At 49.8% G+C, this 17,691-nt stretch overlaps 1 protein-coding gene across 1 annotated transcript in view; it reads left to right on the plus strand.

Annotated features, from left to right (window-relative positions):
• The window catches only part of LOC122386438, a 41,620-nt gene extending 24,954 nt beyond the window's left edge, over positions 1–16,666 (plus strand). The window contains exons 2-3 of the mRNA XM_043375617.1: positions 11,462–11,671; positions 15,452–16,666. Of these exons, the coding sequence (XP_043231552.1) occupies positions 11,462–11,671; positions 15,452–15,693 (452 nt within the window). The 3' untranslated portion in view covers positions 15,694–16,666. The remainder of the gene's footprint in view (positions 1–11,461; positions 11,672–15,451) is intronic.
• The last annotated feature ends 1,025 nt before the right edge of the window (positions 16,667–17,691 follow it).

Genomic DNA, 17,691 nt, shown 5'->3' on the forward strand with positions numbered 1-17,691 from the left:
AAATGACACGCCATGTGTCAGCCTGATAAGAAGTTTGCCGGATGAAATTAAAAATGCTGTTATAATCAAGGAATATGGGCCTATCATGCCGGCAAGAATGAATATAATACTAAATCACAACAATTTATCACGCTTTACATATGACACCTTGATAGAAAACAAACGTAATGACGCATTGCAAGCAAACCGAAAGCAGCAAGCTAAATGGATGAGAGATGTAGGTTGTTTTGAAACAGGCAGCACCGTCGAGCTAATGAAAGCAACCAAATCAACCTACATAAGAATGTTTCATTACAAATTAATTAATCGAATTATTGCAAGGAACAAGTATTTGCAAATGATAAAAATAAAAGAAAGTGACCTGTGTACGTTTTGCAAAGAGGAAAGTGAAACACTGTCCCATATGTTTTGGTACTGTCCTGTAGTTAAAGTTTTTATCGAAAGTGTACGATGTTTCATGAGTGAATACCGCATCAGGCTAAATACTAATAGCCAATCATGGTTTTTCTTAGCAGATTTAAAGACTTGGGAAGTAATGGTTATCACATTATCAAAAATCGTAATATATAAAGGAGTAATCTATATTACTATTTGAGGAGGGTGCGTCTGTCCGTTACCGAGGCCCCGACTTGGTGGTGCTTTGCGTGGACTACAGGCCAGACCGTTGCACCTAGCCCGGTGAAATTTGCACAACTTATAGATCAAGGATGCGTGACGTGTCTTTGAGGGGTCTCAGCTCGATCGGATTGATAGGGAGCGCGTGGCGCGTGCCCAAAAAGTGCAAAATCGCGTCATAGATTTTACATGTATAAATCGGCGTGCGAATTCGGGCGAAAACGGCCAAATTTGCCCGACACGGGTCCGGTCTCGGTGCCATATCTTGGTGACCAGGGGTCCGACCGGCACCGGGAAAACAGCATCGTGTAGATAATTGAATGGGCAGTTGAATGGTGTGCGATACAGAGGATAGCACGCGCCACGTGCACCAGGGAGGGCACTTTTATTTGGAAAATTGACGTTTTGGACGGATTTTGGAATCTATATTATTTTCAGGTTACCGTCAGATGGAGCGAGTTGAAACAACGCCTATTGGCAAGAGAAATGTACCACCTCTCATGGAAAAATTGTGAAAAGCTGATTGATCCAAATCAAGGTGGTACAAATCACGGGAGAAAATGGTGTTTGTCAATTTTGTGCCACTTTATTAATCACACGGGTTTTGCTCCATGATCTGATATCTCTGGCAATTGAAAATGGCACCGTTGGAAAGAGCATTCCATTCTGTCCAATATTCACTCTTCATTTTTGCATGACGGGCAACATAATATATTAATATACTAAGAAGTACCTATACTAGTGCGAAGCCCGTCTGAAGGAAACACGACCTAGCATTAATCATCTGAAGCACAAGCTTCACCGAGAAATCGCAGTAGAGTTTCAGGCCGCTTTAGCCACGAACAAATGTGAGCAGTTCGCAAAGAAATGGGAGCCGATGAAACATATAGTCTCGGAGCGTCTAGAAAACAGTTAACGTCACATAAACAAGCATCCCCATCACAAGTCACCACAAGTCACAGATACCAATCACAACCAAAGAAAGACACACAGTCCAATGGAACTATTATACAAGAAAATGTACAATATCGCACCTATTCTCCAATCCTTTCCCATGCCCTGTGATGCAGCGGGTGCGTCGGCCGCGGGGGGTGCCGAGCGTCCCGCTGCCACGCTTGAGGTGACACGGTCTGAGCTGCTGCGCGCTGATCCGGAGATCAGGCTGGCCGCCGCCGCCGTCGCGGCCTCCGCCGGGGGCTCCACAGACGACCAACACAGAACTGCCGAGACCATGGAGGACAACGGACGCACCCTCGTGACGGACCGCGAGAAAGCCACAGCCTTCAACCGCACATACGCCACCGTGTCCAAACAGGTGCGGAACCCGAAGGTAGAGCGTGACGCCAAGAGAAGGCTGAAGGCGTCCAACGTCAGGACCTGCCACAAGTGCCGCGGGCAGAGGACGGGCTTCTGCTCACCGTTAACTGAGGAGGAGCTGACGCGCCAGATCTCCCAGGCGCAACTACAGAAGTCCCCGGGCCCAGACGACCTGTGCAATGAACACGTCAAGCACCTGGGTCCGAGAGCGCGTCGGCGCCACGCCCTCCTCAGCCTCATCAACGCATCGTGGCAGACCGGCGTTGTCCCGCGTGAGTGGCTGCGCGCCGTCATCGTGCCCATCCCCAAGTCGGGCAAGGACCCGATGAAAATCGGCAGCTATCGGCCCATCGCGCTCACCTCACACATCGCGAAGCTGGCCGAGCGGGTTATCGCGACCCGACTCACCCACCTCGTCGCGGAACGACAGCTCGTCCCGCCCGAACAAGTCGGGTTCAGAGAGAAGCGCGGGGTTGAGGACGTCATCGCCCGACTCACACAACAAGTTCAGGACGGGTGGCAGAAGAAGCCGTGCCCAACCTCCAAGAAGCAGGTTCCGGATGGCGAGGCGGCCCAGAAGTATGTGCTGGTAGCCTTTGACTTCGCTCGCGCGTACGACAAGGTGGACCACCGTCTCCTGAGAGCCCGCCTCGCAGAACTGGGGATCCCGGCCTGCGCCAACACCTGGGTGTGGCACTTTCTGCGAGATCGGAGAGCCTGTGTGGAGCTGAACGGCACGAGGAGCGAGGAACGGGTGTACCGAGCGGGACTGCCCCAGGGCAGTGTCCTCTCTCCGACCTTGTTTTTGTTGTGGTCGGCCCCACTCGCGTCAGCCCTCAGGCGTCTCCCAGGAGCAACACCGTTCATGTTCGCGGACGACACCTCGGCCCTGTGCTCGGGCAACACCATCGCCGTGGCTCGGGAGCGGGCGCAGCTGGCGGCCACCTCGCTCGTCAGGTGGGCCCGCCGCAGCAAGATGGAGGTCGCGGGCGAGAAGACCCAGCTCCTCGTCCTCTCCCAGAACCCCCGAGACGCCGCCGACTGCCACATCCGCGTGGCGGGCCAGCTGGTGGAAGGGGGAGCCGAGCTGAAGTTACTGGGAGTGACTCTCGACAGGACGCTGGGCTTCGGCGCACACTGTAGGAGCCTCCGCCGGCGCGTCCGACCCAGCACTGCCCAACTACGACGCCTCACCGGCCGCAGCTGGGGACTCCAGGAGCAGCAGTTGCGCGCCGTGGCCAATGGCTACGTGCGCGGCGCGCTAGAACATGCGGCTGCTGCCTGGCTGCCGGCAACGTCAAAAACCAACGTGGAGCTACTGGACCGGGAGATGCGCGCCGCGGCCCGAGTGGTCACGGGCTGTATCCGCTCGGCGCCCCATCACGGCGTCATGGCTGGAGCCGGGATCCTCCCCGTATCGGTCAGGCGCCCAGCGCTGGCGGCGCGCATGATGGCGAAGGCCGCCGCCCTGCCGCCGGAGGACCCCCTGCACCAGCTCGCCATGGATGACCCACCGCGGCGGCTCAAGCTGGTCACCGGCTGGCGGGAGGTGGGCCGAGAAGTCCTGCGGGAGCTGCGGGTAGAACTGCCGGTCGAGCCTCTGCTACCGAAGAGGCCACCGCCGTGGACACCGAGCGGACCCATCACATTCAACGTGGGGATCGGTGCTCTTCCCGCAGGGGCCGCCAACTCGACCAAGAGGGAGGCGGCGCTGCAGCATCTCGCGTCCCTGACACAGTGCGCCATCTGGGCATGGACCGATGGCTCAGCGAGCGGTGGAGTGCTCCGAGGAGGGGCTGGCGTCCTGGTCATCGGAGCGGACGACAGCCGCAGTGAGCTTCGGATCCCGGCGGGCACCCTCTGCTCCAGTTTTAGAGCAGAGATGGTAGCCCTGCAGAAGACCCTGGAGCACATCATCGAGAACGAGAGTGGTACGGATCCGGTCATCATCTGCACGGACTCCATGTCGGCCGTGGCCGCCCTGAGGGAGGGCCCGTCGGCCCAGCGGTCTACCCGAGGAGCGACGGTGTGGCAGCTGTTGCGGGAGGCAACAGCTGGGGACCGACCGGTCACCCTACAGTGGGTATTATTGCTTCCAAATTAAGCTTGATCCTCACTTCGCTCCAGTACTGTAGTGAATACCCTACCGGAGACCGAGTTTTACCGAGATACCCGGCTCGGCGAGCCGTGCGATAGACCAGAGGTTTGACATCCGGGGCCGTGTGTCATCCGGGAGTTTCAAACGCGCGGGTAGGGATGCGGACGTGACCTGTGGTCGGTCAGCGTTCGGCGATTTCGGCCTCGGGCGCCTCTGACGTCAGAGGCATGACCCGGCACTCGGGCGCAGCGCCCGGCGAGAGACGGGCCGCAACCGTGGTGAAGCTGGACGCGCGATCGGAACGGAATTCAGCCAGGACCCGCATCGTAGGTCAAAGGTCAAGGGCACATATGGCCGGCGGGCGAGACCAGCGGCCGAAACAGAAGTCGCTGTGAGGCGAGGGCAGTGATCTGACGCCGGCCCGGGCCTGCACGATGTCTGATAATGTTTTCTGCTCTACTGCGGGGTGCTTTGACTGCGCTAGTTTCAATATTGCGTGTAATAATCATAAGCACGGTATGATTTAAAACAATAATGTCAATATAATCTGAACATATATCATAAATACTTTCAGATAATTATTAACCCGCGCCAAGCAGGTGCTCGGCGCCAACCCCCCCCCCCCCACTAACTCGGCTCCTGCAGGCCACGCCCACGTATGCGACACGTGGTAAGCGGCATTCGAAAAAGCTCAAAAATCTTTCTAAAAAAACGATTGTTTGCTTGCTTCGTGCAATTGAAAAAAATAATGCCTGAGAAGGCACTCTCCTCGGCCAGCGACGCCTAGGACATAAATTGATTCCCTGCTTCAGAAAATGTGAAGAGGTTTAGCGTATAAGTCCGTGTAGCACTCAAGTTGCCAAGCGTGCCAAATATTTTCTCACCCGTAACACGCCCATCCAGCGCTCCCCCACCCGATCATCGGCCTGACCACTGCACTGTGGCGCTCTCATCATCCCTGATTGGATAGAATGTGACCCAGCTATGCGTCACGCTTACGTGCCCGCCATTATCACAGGTCATTCCCGTGTCCCTGCCCCAGGCGCGGACGGACAGTCACAAGGTCCACGGACTGCTTCAGTGTGACACGCACCTCACCGGGACAGCTACCCTGGCGATACGGGAGGAGTTCGGGAGGGTATTCAATGCAGTACTAGAGCCAGGCGCGAATCAAGCTTAATTTGGAAGCAATAGTACCATCCCACTGCGGGATCCCGGGCAACGAGGCCGCCGACACACTGGCGAACGAGGCTGCGGCTCTGGCGCAGGAGGACGTTCCGCTCGACGTGGAGACCATCTACCGAGCAGCGGTCCGTACCGCAAGAGACCGCGCCGCCAGGGAGAGGCCGTCCTACCCGGACCCGGAACACAAGGCCGCGACCGGCTGGTACCGCGAGCTGATGGGCACAGGGTACCCACCGCCAATCTCCAACATGGACAGGACGAGTGCAATCGACGTCCACCAGATCCGAACTGGGCGATGGAGCGGCTCCGCCCAGTTTCTCCACGAGATAGGGAGGAACCCGTCCGTGGACTGCCCACAGTGCCGCAGTCTCGGCTGTATCGCGGCCAGCTGCAGGCTCTGTGGAGAGGAAGCCGACACACCGAGACACATTCTCCTGACATGCCCGGGGATGATGGGAGTCCGCCTCCGGACCCAGGCCATCGGCAACATACTGCCGATCCCAAAGGAGGTTCGGCGCAGCGATGCGGTGGCGGCCCTGGTGGCCGCCTTCAGGGCCCTCCAGAGCCGCTAAGGCTACACCGCGGCTTCGCCGCGGCTGCGGGGACCGACAACAACAACAACAACAGCCGCGGCACCCGACCGCAACGGACGAAAACTTTAGTAGCGCCGGTCAGCCCTGTGCTAGCGCCTTCATTCTTTCACAGTGCGGCTCAGAAATGATTAGGGAATGCTATGGTATGGTGCACTAACGGGCACACACTGTGTAAACTGCTCTAGGTGAAACGAAAGCAAATATCTTTAAATAAAAACTGCGATAGCAACATGATGACAAATAGTTAGAACAACGCCAAACCAAAAGTGATACAGCTTTTTGTGACCCTGCATTAGAAGCAGCAGACCTTGGGAATCATTGCCATGTATAATTTTTGTTATTTGCATGAAATGGACGCACGCTAGCGGCGTTTGAAGTTGCGAGTATCTGACAGTCATTTCACGACATAGAAAATGTCACGACTTCTGACAATCATACACGAGTCCTGTTTTGACAAAAACATGAAAATCATGTTTTTCAGACACCCCAAACATTTGCCTGACTGGCCATATTACCATTTATTAAATTAGGTGAACTTGAAATTTGGGCCTTTTCGGTATTTATGGCCACTCGTGAGCCCCATTTGCATCACTGTGCCGTGAGAGCCCTTGAGTAAGCCTCTGAAGGCCCCCTCCGCTCTCAGGGAACCCACGCCGGTCTTAACCCGCGACCTGGTGGGGGGGCTATTTTTGCCCCCCCCCCCCTCCAGACTTTTCCATATATCTCCAGAACCGCTGCGCCGATCGTCACCAAACTTTCAGTACCCTCCCGGACATCAATTTTACACATTGTGACCAAAAATTTTTTCCAAAGGGTATGATGGGTTGGCCGGAAATGACGTCAGAGTGACGTCATGTTCTGCCGTTTTCGACCAAAAAAAGGGTTTCGTGGGAAGAGCTGTCAGGCCTATAGCTTTGCAAATACAGAAAAACGATAAAGACTTAAAAGGTTTAGAAGCATCAGGGCTACAAAACTGCAATCACGAAATTTTGAAATTTTTTCGATTTTGACCCTAAAAAATCAAAAAATAATTTTTTGGATAAAATAATCAAAAGATCCAAAAAGTTTTTTGAATTTTGCAAAAACCGGAATATATGTTATAGTCCTTACCGCCTTCCCTCCACATACCAAATTTGAGATTAATACCTCTTTTTTTGCCGAAGTTATAGCGAAAAAAACTGTTCAAAATTGATGACGTCAAATTTTCAAACTCAATTTTTAGCAATTCTAGACCCCGTAGCGCAAAACAAAGACCACCATTAGACTCCCCGTGACAAGTTGCATCGAATCAATACCCATTTTATGCAAAACTATCAACTTTAAAATTTGACCATTTTTGGCCTGACCTTGACCTGACCTTGACCTGAACTTCACCAGAAGGTGACCTAAGCCGTCCCTGATAGTCTTATAACCAACACCATAGAGTTGGAAATGAAAAATTGGCCATAAAACATGCACCACACAACCTTAGTAAAATTGGGCTTATGTGACCTCACCTGTGTCCCTTGGTGACCTGACCTGTGACCTGACCTGGTATAGTCAGTGACCTCTAATAGCAACATATCTACTAGGCAACTGACGCTTTTTCGCTGATTCTCGACAAAATGCGTTTTCCTCGGTGTTATAGCGCATTCCCTAGAAGACCCGTGAACGGTGGAACATTTCATCTTTGACCTGACCTGTGACGTCATCGGTGACCCCGAGGTCAATGAAATTTTGTTTTCTTCGACAAATTTGACAGGCCTTTCGAACGCTGTTTGAATTTTGCGGATCCGTCCAGTAGTTTCGGAGATTTCGGGTCGTGTTATAAACAGACCCCACCAGGGCGCGGGTGGGGTCTGACCCCACCCTCGCCGGACCTATTGGTTTTCTACATACGCGCCGGCCGAGGGGGGGGGGCGGGTACGACCCCCCTCGGCCGTTTCGCCCCTGGTGGAGCTAGCGCGTCGCGGAAAAAAAGACCGTGTGCGCCGTTACGAGACGCAGAGATTGGTACCCGATTTTAAGGTCCTAGGTCAACCGGTGACCTCTGAGGTCAGGTCAAGTGCCCCAAGGCACGGTTCCGTTTTTGGTGAATAACTTCGCAAAAAAAACGGCCGCAGCGCCGCGATTTTGGCAGCATCGTGTTCGCCTCGCTCAGGCGCGTCGAATGCTATACTTTTTGTCCGGGTCAGGTCAACTTGGGGTGTTGACCTCAGGTCAAGGTCAGGTCAGCACCCCCAGGTCACGAAGTTGGTCGAAAGAGGTTATGTCGCATATCATTCGATTCGGCAGGTCTTCCTGAGTCCATTGGTGGCTTTCCCCGACTCGCTAGCTCAATTTGATCAAGAGTTATTGACGAAAAACGAATATGACCTTGATGACGTCATAAATGACGTCACACAAGGTCAACATTGCAAAATTGACGCATCTAACCTTGCAAGGAGTGCATCAAATCACGATTCTGTGTGCTTGAGATAGTTGGAGATCGTTCCCGGTGCCAGAATAGCAGTTTTAATTTTCCCCATTAACTTCTAATGGTGAGGTCACGAAAATGACCTGACCTCATATGACCTTTAGGAAAAATCCGAGAAATACAAGTTGTGAGACTCATAATGAATACTAGATCCTGCAAGTTTCATTTCCCTGTGACATCTCCTCTGGCAGTGAGGGCGTTGCGAAGTTGCGACATCTGAAGACCATGCAGAGGTTCACTTATGACGTCATAGGTCAGTGACCTGACCTGACCCGAAAATGCGGTTGGCGTCAAAAGATCCGGCTTGAATCAAAGGTCAGGTATGCCAAGTTTCAGCTTTCTATCGCCAGCGTGTTCGGAGCTATCGCGAAAAAACCCTATGGGGGGGGCGGCACCTGCCCCCCCCCCCCCCCCCCTCGGCCGGCGAGGGTTAACCCGCGCCCCGTAGGGCTACCGGCGGACCCTACCACCAGTAGGAGGGGGCGTAAGATCTCGGAAATTTACAGTCCGATTTTCAAAATTCAAACGGCGTTCGATTGCCCCACCCGAGAACTACCTCGTGATCAAATTTCATTGACCTAGGTCAAACCGATGACGTCACAGGTCAGGTAAAAAATCGGATTTTCACCGTTCACAGGCATTTCAAGAAATGTGTTGTGAAATCGAGTAAATTGGTAATTTATTGAAAACAATCGATGGTACATTGTTCGTCAAACACATACTTCGCTACCTGAGGTCACTGATACCAGGTCAGGTCAAAGAGGTCAGGTCACTGGAGGGGTCACAATATGAAAATGTCGTGTGATACATGTTTTATGGTCCAGTTTACATGACAAATGCGATTATGTGGGTCAGGCAGCCTTTGGGGCCAGCTAAGGTCACGTTTTGGTGAAGGTCAGGTCAAGGTCAGGTCATTAAAGTCAAATTTCAAAATTGATATTTTCCATAAAATGGGTATCGATTCGATGCAGCTCGTCACGGGAAGTCCAATGGTGGTCTTTGTTTAGCCCTACGTGGCCTAGAATTGCCAAAAAATGAGTTTGAAAATTTGACGTCATCATTTATGAACAGTTTTTTCGCTATAACTTGGCCAAAAAACGAGATATCGATCTGAAATTTGGTATGTGGATAGAAGACGGTAATTGCTATCACATATATTCCGTTTGTGTTGAAACTCAATTTTTTTTGGATTTTTAGGCTATTATATCAAAAAATTTCATTTTTGATTTTTTGGAGACAAAACTCAAAAATTTAAAAATCTCAGATTGCAGTTTTGTAGCCCTTTCAATTTTTCACCTTTTATGTCTTGATCATTTTTCTGTATCTTCAAAGCTGTAGTCCTGACAGCTCTTCTCGCGAAGATCTTTTTTCGGTCGAAAATGGCAGAACATGATGTCATTCTGACGTCATTTGTGGCCAACCTATCATAGCCTCTGGAACATTTTTAGTCACAATGTGTAAAATTGATGCCCGGAGGAGTCCTGAAAGTTTGGTGGCGATATCTCCAGGAGTTTAGGAGATATGGACGGAAAAGGACAGGGGGGCGTTTCGGCCCCCCTACCGGGCCCTTGTTAACCCGCGCCCCGTTGGGCTCTGCCGAGCAACGCGCCCTGTTGGGGGGACAATTTGCATCCTCTATGATCTCGAGAACCACGCAACCTAGCGACAAGCGGCAAACGGTGTTGGATAGCCCTATCAGGGAACTACCTTGTGACCCAATTTTATTGACCTAGCTCAAACTGATGACGTCATAGGTCAGGTCAAAGGTCGAATTTTCACCATTTACAGGCATTTCAAGAAATGCGTTGTAAAATCGAGTAAAATGCATTTCATTGAAAATCATCGATAAGGAAATGTTCTTCAAACACATATTTTGCTATTTGAGGTCACTGATACCAGATCAGGTCACAGAGGTCAGGTCACAGGGGGATCACAATATGAAAGTGTCGTGTGATACATGTTTTTTGGTCCATTTTACATGAAAAATGCGATTATGTGGGTCAGGCAGCCTTAAGGGCCAGCTTAGGTCACGTTCTGGTCAAGGTCAGGCCAAGGTCAGGTCTAGTGATGTCAATTACGGAAAATCGGAATACCGATACCAAACCAAATATCAACCAAAACCACGGGAAAATACCGAAACCAAACCAACTTGGGAAAATGAGGGAAATACCAACTTTTTACCGATTTCTTAGCCTGTTATACATAAGTGAGGGTTTATGATACCAACAAAATACCAAACACATTACGATTGAAATACCAAATACAAAGTTGGTATCCGATTGACATCTCTAGTCAGGTCAAATTAGGTCAAATTCAAAGTTGATATTTTTGCATAAAATGGGTATCAAATCGATGCAGCTCGTCACGAAGAGTTCAATGGTGGTCTTTGTTTTTCCCTACGTGATCTAGAATCGCTAAAAATTAAGTTCAAACATTTGACGTCATCAATTTTGAACTGTTTTTTTTTTCGCTATAACTTGGCCAAAAAACGAGATATCGATCTGAAATTTGGTATGTATATAGGAGAGCGCATAAAATATCACATATATTCCGTTTTTCGAAATCCGGATTTTTTTGGATTTTTTTTAATCAATTTTTTGGAATTTGTGTGGGTCAAAAACCCAAAATTCTGAAAATCCGAGAGAGCAGTTTTGTAGCGCCGCTTTTTGTGTACTAGACCATATATAGAACTTTGAAATTGCTTGATAACTGTAGATTTGGTGAGCGTTTCAAGATTGCATGTTTTTTGCTCATTTTTGCTCGAACATGACCTCAGTTTGACCTCAATAACTCCTGACCTTATGTGACCTAAGACTTGAAATTTGGTGTGAAGGTGTCAAATTGATGCCTGGGAAGGTACTGATAATTTGGCGGCCGTTTTTTTTTTGCTATTCAGGAAAAACCACAAGGGGGGCCAAATTGGCCCTCCCCCAACGGGGCGAGGGTAAATTGTGATTTTTTTCCCTATATGTAGAAGACCCATTATCATTTTATTCGTTGACTATTCTGTTACGGAAAGTCACAATAATTTATGAAATTCACATCGTTTTGATTAAATACATATTCACTAAGACACGGAATTATCACAGCATTGTAGCCACAAACAGTTTGCACTTTGTGCTTCCTACACTTGTAAGTGTACCTACACTTATGTTTGAGCTAGGCAAATGCCTGACATTGGTTCAATCACCTTTCCAGCACAAATTACTACTATTCCAAGTCAACTTCGTGGTGCCATGATCAGGGTGGACTCAAAAACCATGATCGTTCCGGCCGGAGGCGGTATCAGCGAGCTGACTGGGCTGCGGATCTCAGGGGAGACTGTGGAGCGGATATCAATCACCGCTGCCGACCTCCCGCGACGGATAGGGTTTCTGCCGGAGGGCCTCAAGTGCCTCAATGTCAGAGGTGAGATACCACGGATCGATACATGTAATGCCGGTATAATGGACAATGCATATGGATATACAAATGGACAGGGAGACGGCAAATGGACGAACCGTTCGAATTCAGCCAACATCTTACAGCCTTGTTTGTGTTATATGGTATTATTAGAGTGATGCAATGTATGCATTTGCATATAGTGTGAGCATCAATTGCATGCATGAAATATTATTGTAGCAATTATTGTAATTTGAAATAGTTGGATTGCAACCACTATGAACCATATATTTATGTAGTTTACCAACCTGATCCGTTACTATACAGGGTGTCCCGAAATTGATGCGAGGTTGTTTTATCCTCAATAACTTATCAAGTGCTCGAATTTATTTCACGGCTTATGTGTTATCGTAATCCCCATTCAGTTGCATACACGGCCTATTGCACTCTAGCGTGTCACGTTTCAGGTTGTCAAGAGTCTCTCCTTTGAAACAACGCCATGCCGTTTATATCTTCTGAAACAGCCTCTTCTCTGAACTAGCCCTGGAAGCTTGCTGAGCTCTTTTCTGACGATTGTCCAGATAATTTGAATCGGGGACAGGTCCAGACTGTTGGCAGACCATGTCCCCATCTCCCAGAGGCCTGGGAGCCTCGCTCGGCACCAGTCCTGGGTCTTCCTGGCGTGATAAGCTGGAGTCCTTTCTTGCTGGAAAATGGCCCTGGACACGTCCGACAAAAGTTTGACTCTGGTTTTTGAACCATTTACCTTTTCCCTCAGCATCTTTGTGGCATCAGTCTTCTTCAGCACCTCGCTGACATAGTAATAAGCAGTCACGATCTGTTCCCGAGGCACCTCGTGAAGCTCAGAGCGCCTCTGTAGCTCACCATGCTCCAAAAGAGATTCTTCAGCAGACGTTTCACCGTCTCGACAGCGGACTCCTCGGAGCTGCCGTTGGCCCACATTTCGATCGTTCTGGCAGTTAGGGGCTTAGAGACCACAAAGGACACCTTGTCACTGAAAAGGACGCATCTCCAGTCCTGAATGGTCCAGTTTTTGTGGGTTTTGGCGAAATCCAGCTGCCTGCACTTCTGGACCACGGTAGGCCAAGTCTGCATCCTGAAGCTGAGCAGCTTCAGCTTCAAGATAGTCTTCAAATACTGATGGAGGGTCGATTTGGATGCTGGGATATACATCTCATTCAGTTTTCTTGTCAGCTGTGTTGAATGGTGCTTTTTAACCCTATTCCTGGCGGGCTCCGCCGGGACAAGAAACTGGCGGGGGGGGGGGGCCGATTCGGCCCCCCCTGAGATCTCGAGAACGAAGCAAGATAGCGACAAACGGTAAACGGCATCGGATACGCACGGTCAAGATCTACAATTTTTACAAAGGTCATTTTCAGGTCAGGTCAAAGATGACGTCACAGGGGTCGAAAAGTCAAAATGGCGGCGCTAGATATGGAGAGTTTTTCTCGAATAACATTCGAATTAGTCAAGATAGGAACAAACTAAGGGCATCATCGTGATCCTCTCGTCAATCCGCATCGAATGATATATATGTTGACCTCGCAAGGTCAAGGTCAAAGGTTGACCTCAGGTCACGTGACCTCGAGGTCATCATGTATATCATTCGATGCGTCTTGACAAGCTGAACACAATGAGACCATCCACGCGTCTGTATCTTGTTCCTGTACGGAGTTATTGGCCAAAAACCTTTGGTGACCTTTGATGACGTCACATGACCTCACAGCTGCTCAACAGCAAAACAGACCTCAAGGTAGTGAAGGTTGATCGTATATGAAATCATGTATGGTATATGGGGCCATTCCGACCCGTTTTAGTGGTAAAAACAGGGAGTTGATTTTTCCCCCATTGACTTATAATGGGGAGGTCGCGAAACTGACCTGACCTTAGGTCACCGATATCAAAATTCCGAGATATACAAATTGCACATACTGGTACCCTAACTAAAGCCTGAAGAGAAGAAATTGATCGGTCAAAAACTCTAGCTCTGGCGTGATTGCAAACTTTTCTGAGGTAGGGTCACCAAACCGCCTCTGGTGACCTTAACTGAGGTCAGATCCACCCAAAATTTTCAGACATGTTGCGTAGAAGCCTTATAGGAAAAGTCAGAAAAATTGAGCTTCCTAGCTCAACGCGTTTGGGAGAAATAACCAAAAAACCTCAGGGGGGGGCTCCTGTGGCCCCCCCGCCAGGAATAGGGTTAAACCTCGCCGGCACATGCCATTTTGCGTCCTTCGACGGCACAAGGGGGGGGGGGTTGGTACGAACCCCCCCCCCTCGCGTTTGGCCCCTGATCGAGCTAGAGCTTCGCAGAAAAACGAGCGTGTTGCCCGTCACGAGACGAAGCCGGTGATACCCAATTTTAAGGTCCTAGGTCATCGGGTGACCTTCCAGGTCAGGTCAATGACCCGAAAACCGGGAATATCGGGACCTGTTAGAAAGTCGTAAAGAGTGGCTGTTATGTGGTTTTCCGGGCCGCTGTTCACGAATATCGTGTCAGTTTTGATCAGAGATGATGTCTTTAAGCATTTAGGCCAGGTCGGGTCAGGTCAGGTCATGTCAGCCGGTAGGGGTTGTGACGGGTATTCGTAATACGTGTCAAGCGCCTCTGACAGCTTCGTAACATGCTACTAAGGCACCAAAACTACTTCGTAAATGTTCAAATGGTTGCTAAATTCGAATTCAGCTATAAAAACTAGCCTAGAAACATGTAAAACTCGAAAAAGTGAACCGAGGTCACCCGAGGTCACCAAAGGTCAATGACCTGACCTGACCTTCAGGTGACCTTGAAACCCACCCTAATGTATGGGAGCAACATCAAATCACATGTTTGAACGTTTGAAACCACGAAAAGCTTGCAAACGCGCGGATAATGCGAGCCGACATACGCCGAATCGCGATTCCGGCCAAACATGGTCTCGGAAAAGAGGTCACAGGTCAAAGGTCATTTGGGTCAGGGTCATGAAATTTTCAGGGTAGGTGTAAAATTGATTAATGCGAGGGTACTGAAAGTTTCGTCGCGATCGGGCGCTTTTTACGCGAGTTATTCGCGAAAAAACTTAGGGGGGGGGTTGCATCACCCCCCCCCCGTGCCGGCGAGGGTTAAAGGTCGACTTTGCAATCACGATTTTCGCCACTCGGCTGAAGGCAGTCTTCCGCCCTCGACCTGTGCTGTTCTTGAGTGTCGCTCCTGATCGTTTGCGGTCCATCCAAAGTTTAATTGTCGCAGAGTTGTCGCCCAATTCTCTGGCATCCGGAACCTGGGTCACACCGCCCTAGATCATCCCCACCGCGCGGTAGCGGATCGGTAGTTTGTGCCTTTTCACTTTTGGTGATATGCAGTTTCTCCACGTTGCCTGTCTGGACAAGAGTGTCCTCCCGCGCCCACTACCGGCCGCGGTCGGGTTAGTCGCTTGGTTCACGTGATCGTGTGACCAGCAAGATGTCAGTGGTGCCAGTGCCGGTAAAATTGCAGTTGTTCAGCACTCGGGGGGGACAACATAACATGCGGCACCAACCGCGCATCAATTTCGGGACACGCTGTACCTTGACTGGCTGCCTAGTGCCTAAACCAAACCAATGTGCCTTGCAAAAATCGTAATACTTATGTTGCTCATAGTTGAATATTTACGTATGTATGCTGTTGCTAAAAATATCGTTGTGCAGCCGCTCGGCTGTGCTAGTGCTGGCTGTGTCAGTGTCTGACACTCTGGTGTCAGTGGTGCAGCGGGGAGCTGGCGGCAGCTCTGTCCGACTGCAGTCAGCTGACACAGCTCTGTCCGACAGGGCCGGAGGTGACGGAGCCGAGGTGGCCGGAATGGGACGAGTATGGTCTGTCAGTGTCGCTCCAGGGGGTGGCTGCCGACACCATCAGTTACCTGACTGACCTGGGACGGAGGGTCACACGACTGGAGATATACGGTGAGCAGCGGCAGCACGGACAGGCCGCTGATATACGGGCTCAGGGAATGGCGGACACCGAGTTGAGGTGTGCCGTTGTCGCACCTGGAGAGGGGTGCGATACATAGCCAATGTGCTTTGCGATATAATGAAGCTAAATGTGCTCCAAAATGGAGGACTGTTCACTCAGTGACATATTCGTTCAGTTACTATGCTTTTCAGACCCCATGAGACCCTAATTTTCGGCGATAATTTATTTACTATTTGTTCAATTTGCTTCAAATTTTCACAATGCACATTTCAGCTCAAGCGCCAATTTTCGTCAATATGGTCTCTTAATAAAATATCAAATTTTAAGGTACTTGTCGTTGCCTCGTAATGTTAAAATCGGCTCCGTAAATCCGTCAGTGGAGTAGAGGCTATCCGTGCGTAGGTGTGACGTCACAACCACGTGACCATTAAGCTCCGCCCTCCCGGCGGACGGGATAGTGACCTTGGCCGGTCAGTCGGCTGCGTGGAGCGGGCGGGGCAGTAGCTGTCGCACCGGGGCGGCTCGCATGGACCGTAGCTGCCGTGCAGTGCAGTTGTCGTTGCAGCCGTAACTTCATCGAATGAGCTAAATAGCGCGCATAAGTAACGCACCAGCTGAAGCCCTCGACTAATTGTATCTATCACAAATGTTTTCTCTGTTCAGTCACAAAAAATATATATTTCCACACAAGATTCGGGGCTTGTGAAAAAACGCGTATAAAAGACGCTGTTGATTTCAAATGATTGCGTAAGATTATATATCGCGTCAGACTACGTCAAAATTGCAAAACAGAATCACCATTAACATGATGCAATTTATGTGTTTGATATATGAAATTTGTTTAGGAATGTATGCCGGCGTGATCGATTTATATCATCCCGGTGCAACTAAGCATTGAACACCTTCAGGACTAATCCATTTGATCATCGACTTAGGTTGAGGAGGTCGCCAGACTAACTTTGCCCCCAGAGCTTGTGTGTTGAAATGCAAACATGAAAAGTAAAAGCCTAGAGATAGTTTCCTCACCATTGAGGACATACCTACAGTTACTGAAGTTTTACAAAAAAAAAGATACGAGTTTATTGATTATCGTTCTCGTGTAGTGCCCAACGTCCGCCTGCCACATTGCTATTTCTTTTTGTGCACGTCTTAACAATATATGTAACACACACATGACACCGCGATAAAGGCCATTTCTACCATACGACACATTACGCTTCTGCCCCACCCGGCGCCCCGCACCGCTTCACGAATCACGAATACGGTCGTTTCGCTGGAGCGATGCCCCTGGCAATCGGCCGTGCCCGAGACTGTTCATCCTGCTTTGTTGCTTTCTGCGCCTTCCTCAGAAACATTTATTGGCACTGCCAAATATATCAATATTTTTGGGTCAAGCAGAGGCTTACACATGATCTTATAGGTAATCGGGTAGTGACCTGACCCAACCTGACGATGACATATAGGTGCAACTTCGGCTTAAATAAATGTTCAGAGTCCAAGAGTCTATCCATCTTTCCTTCTACGGCCGGTTCCGTTCCAATAGATCCTACCTTGATTCTGATCATTCTGAATATTCTGAGCTGGTTCGACGTTTAAATACCAAAATAAGGTGAAGAGGATACCAAATGCCCTCAAAGTTCAAACGGATAATTTTTTTTTTTTTTGGCTTTTGTCCCGAAACAACTTTGCCAGCTTCACTTGTCCCCAGTATGTGGTCCCGCTCCGACCTCTCCGCGGTGCTGACACCGACTGAAGCGGCATAGACCCATCGCGGTCACGGCCAGTGGGCGGAGTTTAGTTGGGCCCGGCGCAACGTGATTGGCCAGCGCTCCTATCCAATCCGGTGCGGTAGCGAGCGAGCCTCTATCCGGGTGCAAAAACTGATTAACATTACGAGCCAACGACAAGTGCTCTAAATTTTGATATTTTGTTAAGAGACCATATTGACAAAAATTGGCGCTTGAGCTGAAATATCGTCTGCCAAAATTTCAAGCTAATTGGACAAATATTGAAGAAATTATCGCCGAAAAGCAGGGTCTCATGGGGTCTGAAATGCATAGTAGTTGATCATACTAACAATTGTGTTGCACTGTTT

The sequence above is a fragment of the Amphibalanus amphitrite genome, unplaced genomic scaffold (assembly GCF_019059575.1).
Source record: "Amphibalanus amphitrite isolate SeventyFive unplaced genomic scaffold, NRLGWU_Aamphi_draft 000251F_arrow, whole genome shotgun sequence".
In the NCBI taxonomy this organism is placed as follows: Eukaryota; Metazoa; Arthropoda; class Thecostraca; order Balanomorpha; family Balanidae; genus Amphibalanus; species Amphibalanus amphitrite.